The sequence below is a fragment of the Bos javanicus genome, chromosome X, assembly GCF_032452875.1.
Source record: "Bos javanicus breed banteng chromosome X, ARS-OSU_banteng_1.0, whole genome shotgun sequence".
NCBI classification, from domain to species: Eukaryota; Metazoa; Chordata; class Mammalia; order Artiodactyla; family Bovidae; genus Bos; species Bos javanicus.
This window is the reverse complement of record NC_083897.1, coordinates 93,359,083-93,372,743: the sequence shown is the minus strand read 5'-3', so window position 1 is coordinate 93,372,743 and position 13,661 is coordinate 93,359,083. Positions and strand designations below refer to the sequence as shown.

At 38.0% G+C, this 13,661-nt stretch overlaps 1 protein-coding gene across 18 annotated transcripts in view; it reads left to right on the top strand.

Moving 5' to 3' along the window:
• The window catches only part of HUWE1 (HECT, UBA and WWE domain containing E3 ubiquitin protein ligase 1), a 157,029-nt gene that overhangs the window by 35,794 nt on the left and 107,574 nt on the right, over positions 1 to 13,661 (top strand). For all 18 annotated transcript variants that reach the window (XM_061410226.1, XM_061410215.1, XM_061410228.1 and 15 more), the window contains 4 exons: positions 1,826 to 1,892; positions 8,299 to 8,397; positions 9,071 to 9,277; positions 10,886 to 11,038. In XM_061410226.1, the coding sequence (XP_061266210.1) occupies positions 1,848 to 1,892; positions 8,299 to 8,397; positions 9,071 to 9,277; positions 10,886 to 11,038 (504 nt within the window). In that variant the 5' untranslated portion in view covers positions 1,826 to 1,847. The remainder of the gene's footprint in view (positions 1 to 1,825; positions 1,893 to 8,298; positions 8,398 to 9,070; positions 9,278 to 10,885; positions 11,039 to 13,661) is intronic.

Sequence of the window (13,661 nt, the reverse complement as noted above, 5' to 3'; positions counted from 1 at the left end):
CACTTCTTGGCAGGAAAGCTATGACAAACCTAGACAGTGTGTTGAAAAGCAGAGACATTATTCTGCCAACATAGGTCCATATAGTTCAGGCTGTGGTCTTCCCAGTGATCATGTATGGTTATGAGAGCTGAACTGTAAAGAAGGCAGAGCGCCAAAGAATTGATGCCTTTGAACTGTGGTGCTGGAGAAAACTCCTGAGGTGAAAGACTCCTGGTACTGGAGAAGATTCCCAGACAGTAAGGAGGTCAGACCAGTCCATCTTAAGGGAAATCAAGCCTGAATACTCATTGGAAGGGCTGATGCTAAAGCTAAAAAGTTAAAGTCGCTCTGCTGCTGCTGCTAAGTCGCTCAGTCATGCAACCCCATGGACTGTAGCCTGCCAGGCTCCTCTATCCATGGAATTCTCCAGGCCAGAATATTGAAGTGGGTAGCCATTCCCCTCTCCAGGGGATCTTCCCAACCCAAAGATCGAACCCAGGTCTGCCACATTGCAGGTAAATTCTTTACTGAGTGAGCCACCAGAGAAGCCCAAGTTGAAGCTCCAGTATTTTGATCACCTGATGCAAACAGCAGAATCATTGGAAAAGTCCCTGATGCTGGGAAAGATTGAGGGCAGAAGGAGAAGAGGGTGTAAGAGGATGAGCTGGCTGGATGGCATCACTGGTGCCATGGACATAAACTTGGGCAAACTTTAGGAGATGGTGAGGGACAGGGAGACCTGGAGTGCTGCAGTCCATGGGGTCGCAAAGTCAGACACAACTGAGCAACTGAACAATAATAACAGTATCTTTTCAAGTTTTTTCATTGCCTTTGGATAAATATCCAAAAGTGGAATTCCTGGATTGTATTTTTAATTTTTTGAGGAACCTCCATACTGTTTTCCACAGTGGCTGCACCAGTTTACATTCCCACCAATAGTGCACAGGAGTTCCCTTTGCTACACATCCTTATCTGATGATCCATTTTGAGTTAATTTTTATATATTAAAATATGAGGCTGAGGTCAGAGTTCATCTTTTTGCCTATAGCTATCTACTTGATCTGGTACCATTTGTTGATAAAAATATCCTTTGATTTTCTTGCTTTATTTTACTGTACTGTAAAACAGTAAAAGATACAGAAAAAATACAAGTAAAAGAAACATACATAATCCATTTGGTTAGATTAAGGTAACATTTTGATGCATACCCCTTCTAAGCTGTTTTCTTTAGATATGGGTTTATACTATTTATTCTGTTTCATAGCCTTATTTCACTGTGATAGAATTTCACTGTGTTAATAGAATTGTGCAGTGTTTTTAACAGCCGTGTAATGCTCCATTTTAAACCAACCCTATTCTGGATATTTGCATCTTTCCAATTCACTGTTAGACATGGTCATGCAGTATGGATTCTTGTGATTAAATATTTATATACACTTTCATGATTTTCTTTGGGTAAGTTCCCAGAAGTGGGATTGCTAAGTTTTCCAGAAAATTGCAGGATATGGTGAATTTTTTCCATCCTGAGGTGTGTTTAAGAAAACTTTTTACTCTTGTTTTCAAGTATGAGTTTGAGAGTGAGTGAGGGGTGGGGGACATTTTAATTTTACCTTAGATTGATTACAAGCTGGTGGGCCAGCTTGTACATGGATATGGGCCAGCTTTATCTGGAGAGATTCTTTATCCCTCCCTACCTCATACCTATGCCTCTGAGTTGGTTTGCATCATGATTCTCTTTTACTTTAAAAATTTTGTGTTCTGTTTATTCTGTATTTTCTGAGTCCATGCATGTAGAGCTCAAGTTTGCAACGTTAAGTTCTCACTTTTGGGGAAATTTTCTTTTCAGATCATAAAACAAAATTGGAAACATGAAAGTAGACAGGACTAAACTGAAAAAGACTCCTACTGAGGCTGTAAGTATCCAAAGTTTGCCTGTTTTTTTCATTTCGGAAAAAAATTCTTTGCAGTCAGTTCACTCATACTGATCTTCCAAACATATCATCACTTACATATATACAATGTAGTAAAATAGCAACTTGTATTGAAACATTGTTGACATTCATGTAGACTTCTTATGCTGTAGTTCAAGGAGCACAAGCTTTGGAATTAGACGTGGGTTTGAATTTTACTAGATTTTTGTGTCTGAGAGTTTATTAACTTGCCTGGTTTCCACAGCTATAAAATAGCTTTGATAATTCCTCACTACTTGATGTGAAGCAGGTTTTCAGCAAAGTATTGGGCACATAATTAATCAGTTCATTTTCTAAATATAGGCCACTTGGTTTTTTAAAAACTGGAACTACCTGGCAGGTATCAGCCATGGGTTTCACTACTGATATTTGTTCCAGTCCTTAAAAGATTATTACATGGGCAGTTCTCCTGCCCTTTCCTTCATTTTTACACTAATGAGTTTGAGAAGAAGTGTTGTCTTCCCACATCTTCTCCAGCATTGCAGGTTATCTTTTAAAATTTTGTTAATAGGTGGAGAAAATGTATTTCACTGTTCTAATTGCATGCCTTAATACATATATTTTCACATTCACTGGCCTTATGCCAGTTATCTGCTAGTGCTGTTTTATTTTGTATTTGACATTGAAATGTCAGTTTCTTCCTGAATGCCATATATACTGAGTATATATATTTTACATACCCATTTATTTCCTTTTCATTTGGTTTTTGATATGTTTTTAAATCAAGAATTTTCAACAATTATATACTCAAATTTTTTCAGAACTGAAGAACAAAAAGAAAACTTGCATGATGTCCTTAAACTTCCATGATAATTCAACCTTATAGATAATCAGAGAAATTCAAATTCAGTTTCTTTATCTTTTACCTAGTAGTTTGTTATGGATTTGTTCTTGGAGTCATGCTTATGTGCAAATTCCTGATTCATGTTACTTGACAGCTATTAGTAAGTTACTTAGGATAAACTGGAAATGGAATTTTTAGATCATTGACTATGTACATTTTTAAGGCCTGAAAATGCCTATTTTCTTCAGGCAGCAAGCCCAATTTCCCATACTGTGATCAATACTAGATATTATTTTTAAGGAAAACATGTGTTTATTTGCCATTGTTTATTTGGCCCTCTACACATTTCTTCCACCAGTCTATTTTCTATATGTGTGAGCTTGGGTTTCTTTTGCTGTTTGCTTTTTGTTTTTTAAATTCCATATATATAAGTAAGCTGATGGTATTTTGTCTTTCTCTGACGTATTTCAGTGCTCTCAAGGTTGATGCATATTGTTACAAATGACAAGATTTCTTTCTTTATATGGCTGAATAGTATTTCATTGTATATAGGTACCACATCTTCTTTATCCATTCATCTATCAATGGACACTTAGGGTGTTTCCATATCTTGGCTGTTCATGTTGCAGTAAACATGGGTGTTCATATATCCTTTCAAGTTAATGTTTTCACTCTCTAGATGAATACCCAGAATTGGAATTGCTGGATCGTATGGTAGTTCTGTTTTTAATTTTTTGAGGAACCCCCATACTGTTCTCTCTAGTGGCTGCACACTTATTGATCACTTTATGTATCAGTAGCTGTGTGAAGGATTTTTTTCCCCTAGATTTGACATCTTTATTGGAGCAACTCAGTATATACTGTGGCAGTTGGTATGCAGCCATTGAACTGACCTTTCTTTTGCATTACCATAAGTAAGGAAAATCTCAGTCTGTTTACATTTATGTAGCAGGGACAAGATGGTAAAGATTTACTTTTGTCCCTGGTGCATTTAGTAAACTCCAAGGTCCATAGGGATCTTGATACTCCTGATAAAACAGCATTGTTCTGGTATGTTAAATTGATGCTATTATGCTAACTGGCATAATAAATTCAAATCCTAAAAGATGATGCTGTCCTAAAAAAGTGCTACACTCAATATGCCAGCAAATTTGGAAAACTCAGCAGTGGCCACAGGACTGGAAAAGGGCAGTTTTCATTCCAGTCCCAAAGAAAGGCAATGCCAAGGAATGTTCAAACTACCACACAATTGCATTCATTTCACACACTAGCAAAGTAATACTCAAAATTCTCCAAGCTAGGCTTCAACAATACGTGAACCAAGAACATCCAGATGTTCAAGCTGGAATTAGAGAAGGCAGAGGAACCAGAGATCAAATTGCCAATATCCATTGGATCGTAGAAAAAGCAATGAATTCCAGAAAAACTACTGCTTTATTGACTATGCCAGAGCCTTGGACTGTGTGGATCACAACAAACTGTGAAAAATTCTTAAAGAGATAGGAATACCAGACCACCTTACCTGCCTCCTGAGAAATCGGTATGCAGGCTAAGAAGCACCAGTTAGAACCAGAGATGGAACAACAGACTGGTTCCAAATCGGGAAAGGACTGCATCAAGGCTGTATATTGTCACCCTGCTTATTTAACTTATATGCAGAGTACATCATGTGAAATTCCAGGCTGAATGAAACACAAGCTTGGAATCAAGATTGCCGGGAGAAATATCAGTAACCTCACGTATGCAGATGACATCACCCTTATGGCAGAAAGTGAAGAGGAGCTAAAGAACCTTTGATGAAGGTGATAGAGGAGAGTGAAAAAGCTGGCTTAAAACTCAACATTCAAAAAATGAAGATCCAGTCCCATCACTTCATTGCAAATAGATGGAGAAACAATGGAAACAGTGACAGACTTTATTTTCTTGGGCTCTAAAATCACTCCAGATGGTGACTGCAGCCATGAAATTAAAAGACACTTACTCCTTGGAAAAAAAACTATGACAAACTTAGACAGCATATTAAAAATGCAGAAACATTCCTTTGCAGACACAGGTCTGTCTAGTCAAAGCTGTGGTTTTTCCAGTAGTCATGTATAGATGTGAGAGTTGGACCATAAAAAAAACTGAGTGCTGAAGAATTGATACTTTTGAACTGTGGTGTTGGAGAAGGCTCTTGAGAGTCCCTTGGACTGCAAGGAGATCAACCCAGTCAATCCTAAAGGAAATCAGTCCTGAATATTCATTGGAAGGACTGAAGCTGAAGCTCCAATACTTTGGCCACCTGATGCCAAGGGCTGACTCATTAGAATAAAGATTCTGATGCTGGGAAAGATTGAAGACAGGAGAAGAAGGGGATGACAGAGGATGATATGGTTGGATGGCAACACCGACTCTATGACTGTGAGTTTGAGTAAGCTCCAGAAGTTTGTAATGGACAGGGAAGCCTGGCATGCTGCAGTCCATGGGGTTACAGACAGTCGAACACAACTAAGGGACTGAACTGAACTGATGCTAACTGGGGCTTGTGACCAGAAAACACAAGCACTTAAGATGCCTTAGACATACATGTGCCAGAGAGTGCCCTTTGAATGTTGAGTGCCTACCAGAAGTCTGGGAAATGTCAAGATTTCCTTCTCAAGTGAGAGACATATTTCCACACCTTGTACCACACACTATGAAGGTAGAGGAACAGTGTGTGCAATGACTCTTTAGATTTTGGAGGCAGCATATGTCATGTTTACGCATGCTATTTTGATCCATATACTGGATAACTTCCAGGGTGACAGTAATGTTTGGATCTAGAAAAGACTGCAAAAGGTTCAAGCTCTGATGTAAACTGCCCTACTCCATGGACATTATGGTCTAGTAGATCCAGGTGTCTACCTTGGTGTCAGCCGAAGGCACTATGTGATGCCTCTGGCAAGCCCCAATAGGAGAATAACAGCTTAAGACCTAGGGGGTAGAGTTTGGCCATTAGAAATTGAAGTGGTATTGATAGTAGGCTCAAGTAGATCCAAAAGGCACAAGTGAGCTGCATGAGCAGGTAGTTCACACTCCTATGTTACCTGTTTCTACTGCTTCATACCTCTCCCTCAACCTGTATGACTTAAAGAAAGAAAAGGTGCACGTCTGGTTTGTGGAAGGATTTTGTGCCAAGAATTTTTAATGCCTTAAATTTTCACAGAAATTTGAGATAGTTCTTAATGCTCACTTTAGAGAGAGGAAAGATATCAGACTTAGCTTTAAAAAAAAATTTGCCCTTGAGCCCCTATTGTTCCATGTTCAGTTTTGGCTGCTGAAAATGCCCCTAGTTTAAATCTCACAACATTGCTAGATAAATAGGTTGTGTTAGTTTATTTTGTGAAAGAGGATACAGAGAGTCAGAGATGTGGCTTACCAGCTACCTTAATTCTAAAGCCCATGGTCACACAAGATGGACAGGTCACAGTGGAGAGTTCTGATAAAACGTGGTCCACTGGAGAAGGGAATGGCAAACCACTTCAGTATTCTTGCAGTGAGAACCCCATGAAAAACAAAAGGAAATGACACTGAAAGATGAACTCCCCGAGTTGGTAGGTGCCCAATATGCTACTGGAGAAGAGTGGAGAAATAACTCCAGAAAGAATGAAGAGACAGCGCCAAAGCAAAAACAATGCCAAATTGTTGATGTGACTGGTGATGGAAGTAAAGTCCGATGTTATAAAGAACAGTATAGCGTAGGAATCTGGAATGTTAGGTCCACAAATCAAGGTAAATTGGAGGTGGTCAAACAGGAGATGGCAAGAGGGAATATCAATATTGTAGGAATCAGTGAACTAAAATGGACTGGATTGGGTGAATTTAATTCAGATGACTATTATATCTACTGCTTAGAAGAAATGGAGTAGCCCTCAAAGTCAACAAGAGAGTCTGAAATGCAGTACTTAGGTGCAATCTGAAAGATGACAGAATGATCTCTGTTCGTTTCCAAGGCAAACCATTCAATATCACAGTAATCCAAGTCTATGCTGCAAGCAGGAATTCTGAAGAAGCTGAAGTTGAACGTTATACGAAGACCTATAAGACCTTCTAGAACTAACACCCCCAAAAGATGTCCTTTTCATTATAGGGGATTGGAATGCAAAAGTGAGAAGTCAAGAGATCTATAAAGAAAGCTGAGTGCTGAAAAATTGATGCTTTTGAACTGTGGTGTTGTAGAAGACTCTTGAGAGTCCCTTGAACTGCAAGGAGATCAAACCAGTCAATCCTAAAGGAAATCAGTCCTGAATATTCATTGGAACTGCAACTCCAATACTTTGGTCACCTAATGCAAAGAGCTGAATCATTAGAAAAGACCCTGATGCTGGGAAAGATTAAAGGCAGGAGGAGAAGGGGACGACAGAGGATGAGATGGTTGAATGGCATCACCGACTCGATGGACATGAATTTGATCAAGCTCCTGGAGTTGTTGAAGGACAGGGAAACCTGGTGTGCTTCAGTCCATGGGGTCGCAAAGAATTGGACATGACAGAGCGACTGAACTGCCTGATGTTCTTTGTAACAGTATGCTGTCTCTCAATATTTACGCTCCTGTTATGTGAGATAAGTGCTTTATGTGTGTGCAAACACTTGAGCTTCACATTTCCAAGGTAGTTCTTAAAAGGTCTTTTTTCCTGATGAGAAAACTGTGGCTAAGAGGTTGGATTTGCCTATGATCAAACAGCTTAGTAAACATCGAGCTAAAAACTGAACCCAGATTTGTTTGGTTCCAAATCTAGGCCCATTCACAACATACCATACTGTTTTACAGAGTTAAATAGCAAGCATGATCACTGCCAGTTGCCTTCAATTAATAGAAGCTTCTCTGTCCCAGTCCCTATCCCTTCCCTGTCTCCCCCTGCCCCCTGCCATCCCACTTTTGAAAACTTACTTTGAACCCTGAATCCACACCTTGTTACCTGACAAGGTACCTGACAGGCCCTTTTATCAGTAAAAGGAGAGCAGGAATATATGGAAATGGGAACCACAAGTAAGAATGGAGTCCTAGTTTTATTCAATTCAAAAGGTCTTTGTCTCCTATAATGGGATGGCTTAATATTGCGAAAAATATAGTCAATGCTAATCTTCACTTTGTGAATTCACTATGACTCCTCAGTGTTTCTCATTTCTAGTCATTTTGGTTAACTTTCAGACCATGATACAGACTCCTTCCTTTTGTTTTTATTGATATTTAGCTTGTTTCCTTTATTTCTGTTGTTTGTACCCTTCCAAGTAGTTTGTCTACAAGTTCATCCAGGTTTAAAAAAATAACACTGATGGCTTGTATTATTATAAGATTTCCATATTAATCTCAAATGATTGTCTGGAAATTTTCCATTTTTTTTCTTTTCTTTTTTCTTTTTTTTCTTTTTTTACTTTTTAACTTTATAATATTGTATTGGTTTTGCCATATATAAGTGTGTTCTATCAAAAGTTAAATTGTTGTGTGTGTTGACATAAGGGTGTTTTTTTTCCCCTGTTTTTTGTCAATGTGTCTCCCTCATACCCCAAAACACCCTTATGTGAATATCTGTTTGTTTTTCTCAGCCTGCAGACTGCAGAGCCTTAATAGACAAACTCAAAGTTTGTAATGATGACCAACTTCTTTTGGAACTGCAGCAGATCAAAACATGGAACATTGGAAAGGTATGTAAACCCATGCTCCCAAAAGAGAAACCACAATGAGGTGACCTCATTCAGCAGTTGCTTAATAAGCATCTAGTGTGTGTGTGTGTATGTCTTGAACATCTCTAGACTGGTAATTTTAGCCTGTGAATGGTTACCAAGGAAATTTTGAAAGAAATGTAAAGGGAAAATTTTGCTCACTGAGGGTGAAGATTGCTTATACAGGTGATGATAAATCTCAACCACAAAATTCCTTTAGTTTAACTGACAATGTGAGTTTGAGATAGTCTCAGGATTTTTACTTTTAGTTTAGAAGACTCTTCTTTCAATAACTCTAAAAAGAAGCACTTCAGATAAAATGGATTTTAGCAGAGAAAGTCCTTGTGTTTTTAGACCTCAGAGTATACCCAGAATTGTCTCTCTGAAGACCTAGCTACAGAGATTTTGTGGTGTCTCCTGGTGTTAGAACATGTATGTTTTGATGGATAAAACAATGAGCTCAGGTCCATGTGGCTCAGAGTATGATTTTTCTCATTGGTTTCTGTATTAGTGGGGGATTGAAGAGAAGCAAAGGTGGGAGGTGAACCTGTCTACGTATCATGCTCAGCAATCTATTGTAGCAAAGCTCAGCTGCAAAGTACCCACACAGTACTTTTACCTTATTCTTATATATTCTTTCTCTTCCCTTCTCCAGTGCGAGTTATATCACTGGGTGGATCTGTTGGACCGCTTCGATGGGATTCTGGCAGATGCTGGACAGACAGTGGAGAACATGTCATGGATGCTCGTGTGTGATAGGCCGGAAAAAGAACAACTGAAAATGCTTCTCTTGGCTGTGTTGAACTTCACAGCCTTACTCATTGAGTACAGCTTTTCCCGGCATCTGTATAGTTCCATAGAGGTAGGAGAGGTTTAAGCCTATATAGTCTGTTCTTTACTAGAATTCTTCATGTCCATAATAGTGAAATTGTTATTTCTTTCTGATGATTCTTTCCTTTTCTTTATAAAGTTCTGGGGTTTTCAACATCAAAGACAATGGTAAGATGTTTCTTGGCTAAAGAAACCCTTCACAGTGTTGATGAGAAGGTTCTTTACTGTCACATTCACCTCATCTTTTAAGATTAAAGAAATTAATAAGAATGTAAAACATGTATTGAAGTATTCTTGGGAATTTTCAGGAATTGATTTTTGTCCCAAGTTATCAGAGCAGCCCCAGATTACTTTAATATGACATAATTTGATTACCTTGACACATCACTGGACTTGGTGCTCTTCTAAGCTTTAGTGTGCTGCTTTTCAGTCTCTTCTCCCCTCTCCCCAAAATGTATGCTAAAAGCATGCTATGTATTCTTAGAAGAGTATAGTGGGCATGGGAAGTAGTGAACTTTTGAATTCGTCAGGAATCAGTATAAGAAGCAGTTCTCTTCTTTTAGCCTACCTTCAGAGTTTTTATCACTATTGATTTAGTGCCCTGTTGTTTGTTGTGTTACTTTTCCTGTCTTCATTAAAGAACCAGAATCAGAACAAACAGGTAGAAAGTAAATGGTGTAAGAAGAGAAATGAACTGAACTAAAGATAGCACCTGAGCAATCTGTTGAAGATAAAATAAATAAGTTGCAAAAGGAAATCCATAGCTTTCTGGATAATCAGCAGTCAGAAATACTTTGGTTCATTTCCAGCTAAATTACATACTGACTTTAACACTAACCAAATGTTTCAATATATTGGCGAATTTTTATTGTATTAAAAAGCAAAAATAGTTACTCGGGTTATTGTTAAATACACTGTAACAGTTTTAAGTACCACCGACTGTTGTTATTTTTAGTTTCTATATAAAGAACCCTATATTTTATCTAATTCCAATTTTTGTTGTAAAGGATACAAAAAGAGCAAAAATTATCTTACTCTACTTTTAGTCTAGTTGGAGAGTTAATGTTTTGAGTTCTGCTGTATTAAAATACCACATTTGTCTCTTGTCATTGGTTTCTTGCTGTGGAGATGCCTATGTAATTTTGAACTACTGTTTACATTTTTTAAACTTAAATTGGACTTTCATGCTGCCAGATTGTAAGCTTCTTGAGCATAAGATTGCATGTTGCTGCTGCTGCTAAGTCGCTTCAGTCATGTCCGACTCTGTGCGACCCCATAGACAGCAGCCCACCAGGCTCCACTGTCCCTGGGATTCTCCAGGCAAGAATACTGGAGTGGGTTGCCATTTCCTTCTCCAATGCATGAAAGTGAAAAGTGAAAGTGAAGTCACTGAGTCGTGTCCGACTCTTAGCGACCCCATGGACTGCAGCCTACCAGGCTTCTCCGTCCATGGGATTTTCCAGGCAAGAGTATTGGAGTGGGGTGCCATCACCTTCTCCATAGATTGCATATTATAGGTGCTCAAATATTTACACATCTTTTTATATTGTTAAACTTCTTGATAGCTTTGTAATTATTGATAAATCTATTACTCTGTTGGCATTTCAAGTTTTCAAAGTCACCTTTTTGTCCCCTGTAGCACTTGACAACTTTATTGGCTTCTTCTGATATGCAAGTGGTGCTGGCAGTCCTCAACCTTCTGTATGTGTTTAGCAAAAGATCAAATTATATCACACGTCTTGGATCTGACAAGAGAACCCCACTGCTAACCCGGCTGCAGCATTTGGCAGAGGTGAGTCATGGGTGAAGAGTCAAAAGAGCACAAAATTTGGACCCTATTATTCCTTTTCACAGGTGTTTCTTGCAGTGTCAAAATGAATAGGAATCCCTAAGTTAACTTTACTGGCCTAATTGAGTAGGACTATTGGGGACCATTTAGAAGCTAAGTTCCCCCCAAAATCCTAGGAAGTATTCTCAATTTTATGAAGTAATTTTGAGGAATTTCATGGATCTCTGTTCAAAACGAGAATCTCTCTTTATTCAAAAATGCCACTTACCTTATGGAAAGACAGTTTAGAATCAGATTTTACCTGGAAGGACATACTGGCTGCAAAAATCTGGATTTTGAGTCCTGGACTATGTACCTTATTAGTTCTGATAGCAGTTTTTTCTTCTGAGAATTTAGTTATATCTACCTTAAGAGTATTTTCAGAATAAAGTAAAATGTAGGGTTCTTAGTGCTATCATGTGGTGGTAGTAATTGTTATTGAAGCCAAAAAAACGCTCATGTTAAAAGTTCAGCTTAGTCAAACTGTTGTCTACTATTCCTAGAGACAAACTGATAATACGTAACTAAGATTTGAGAGAGAGAACCATTGCTAGAAAGGTTTCTTCGAAGAAAATTGATAGGGCTAACTTTTTATTAATAAAAGCAGAATAGAAATAGTTACCTCACAAGTCATAAAACTCGAGTTTCAGGCTAATTTTAAGTGTGGTTACTTAAAAATCATTTTTGCATGATTATAAATATAACACATAAAAATTCTAGGATATATAGGAAACTATAAAAAAAAAACACCAGTTATTCATCTAGATGTAGCATCCCTTAAAATTTGAGCATATTTTGGATTTACAAATATGAGATTTTTTTAACCATTTCTCATTGAAGTTTTTTGGTGACTCAGTTAACTCAGTTGATGTGAGCCAGTTGTTAATATGCACAGATATTACTGAACTAAAAATGTAGCAGAAGTACTCCAAGAAGTCTTGAATCTGTTAAAAGCCAGTTGGTTTGGTTTTTGTGATGATCTGGGACACTGGTTCTTAGACTTGGCCATACATGAGAAAGAATTGATTTATTAAAGAATAGGTTAGGGCCTGGTAATGTGCATTGCTAACAAGTTTCCAGGTGAGGCTACTGGTCCAAGGATTATTCTTTGAAAACATTGGTCTAGTCTATCCTATTGGGCAAAGGTACGGAATCTTACCAGATTCTTATAGTTCCATCCCAAAGGCATCAAGACCTTTTCCCCTGATGTCTGAATACATACCCATTCTTTAGCAAATCCTATCTAGTGAGGTAGTATCAAATATGCTATGTGTTCTTAATTGCCAGGATCTCATGGAGACTCTGGTAGGTGAGGACAGTGAGATTCAGAAGTTACATTACTTTTAGGAAAAGCCTATGAACTTTTAGCCTCTGATAAAGTGTGAGATGTGGTATCTGCTCTTTCCAGTGTTGATTATGGTTTTTATCCCAAACCTGGGTGTCAGCCTGAACCTGGCTCCTTGAATCCACATCCACATCTTCCACTTGATAACATTCAAGAAGTATATGACTAATCCTGTGCTGGATCTAGTGTAAAGCTTGTTCTTTTTAAAAAAAACGAAAGCTCACATAGTAGTTGAGAAAGTGATTTATATGCATAATTAAAAGGACAAAGAACTAGTTATTGTGAGTAGTACTGATAAGTACCCTGTAATCTTAAACATTCCATAGATTTATCTTGGTGGCATATATTTTTTTCATAATAAAATTATGTGCTCAGTATTCTAACATTTTGGAAATATACAGAAGAAAATTTATAATGATGCATGTATCTGCTCATCATTTTGGTACATTTTCTTAGTCTTCAGGCATATTTCGTTACATATCTGAATGCATATATGTAACTTTATATCCTGCTTTATTTACTTAATGTACTAGCATCCAGTGTTTTCCCATATTAACTTTACATAATTTTGTGAGAAATGTTTCTTTATATTTAATAATGATAACATCTCAGAAATGTCACAACATCACAGACTTTCATGAATCCAGTTTGGCTTGACATGGTCTTTTAAGAATCCCAGATTACTACAACTTTCTTGTTGTTGGTGCTTGAGTCTTATTAGATCACAAAATATAGGAAGATTTGTGGATGACAGTAATAGAACTATTCTAAAACAGGTGGTTGTGACAACAGAAGAAACAGAAGGAAAGTAATTGTGAAGATGTATAGCTCTTACCTGAAGGATCCCATGGACGGAGGAGCCTGGTAGGCTGCAGTCCATGGGGTCGCTAGGAATCAGATATGACTGAGCAACTTCATTTTCACTTTTCACTTTCATGCATTGGAGAAGGAAATGGCAACCTGCTCCAGTGTTCTTGCCAGGAGAATCTCAGGGACGGTGGAGCCTGATGGGCTGCCGTCTGTGGGGTCGCACAAAGTCGGATACGACTGATGCGACTTAGCAGCAGTAGCAGCAGCATAGCTTTTCAAGCTTATTCTGTCTTGCAAATTCAGATTGTTGGTTTGACTTACCTGTTACCCTTAAGTACCATCAAGTGTCTATATATCCCTTATCCTCACAGTTTTCAGCAAATTCTTATTTTTTCAATGGAAGTCTGGGGAATCATGAAGAAAATATTGAAA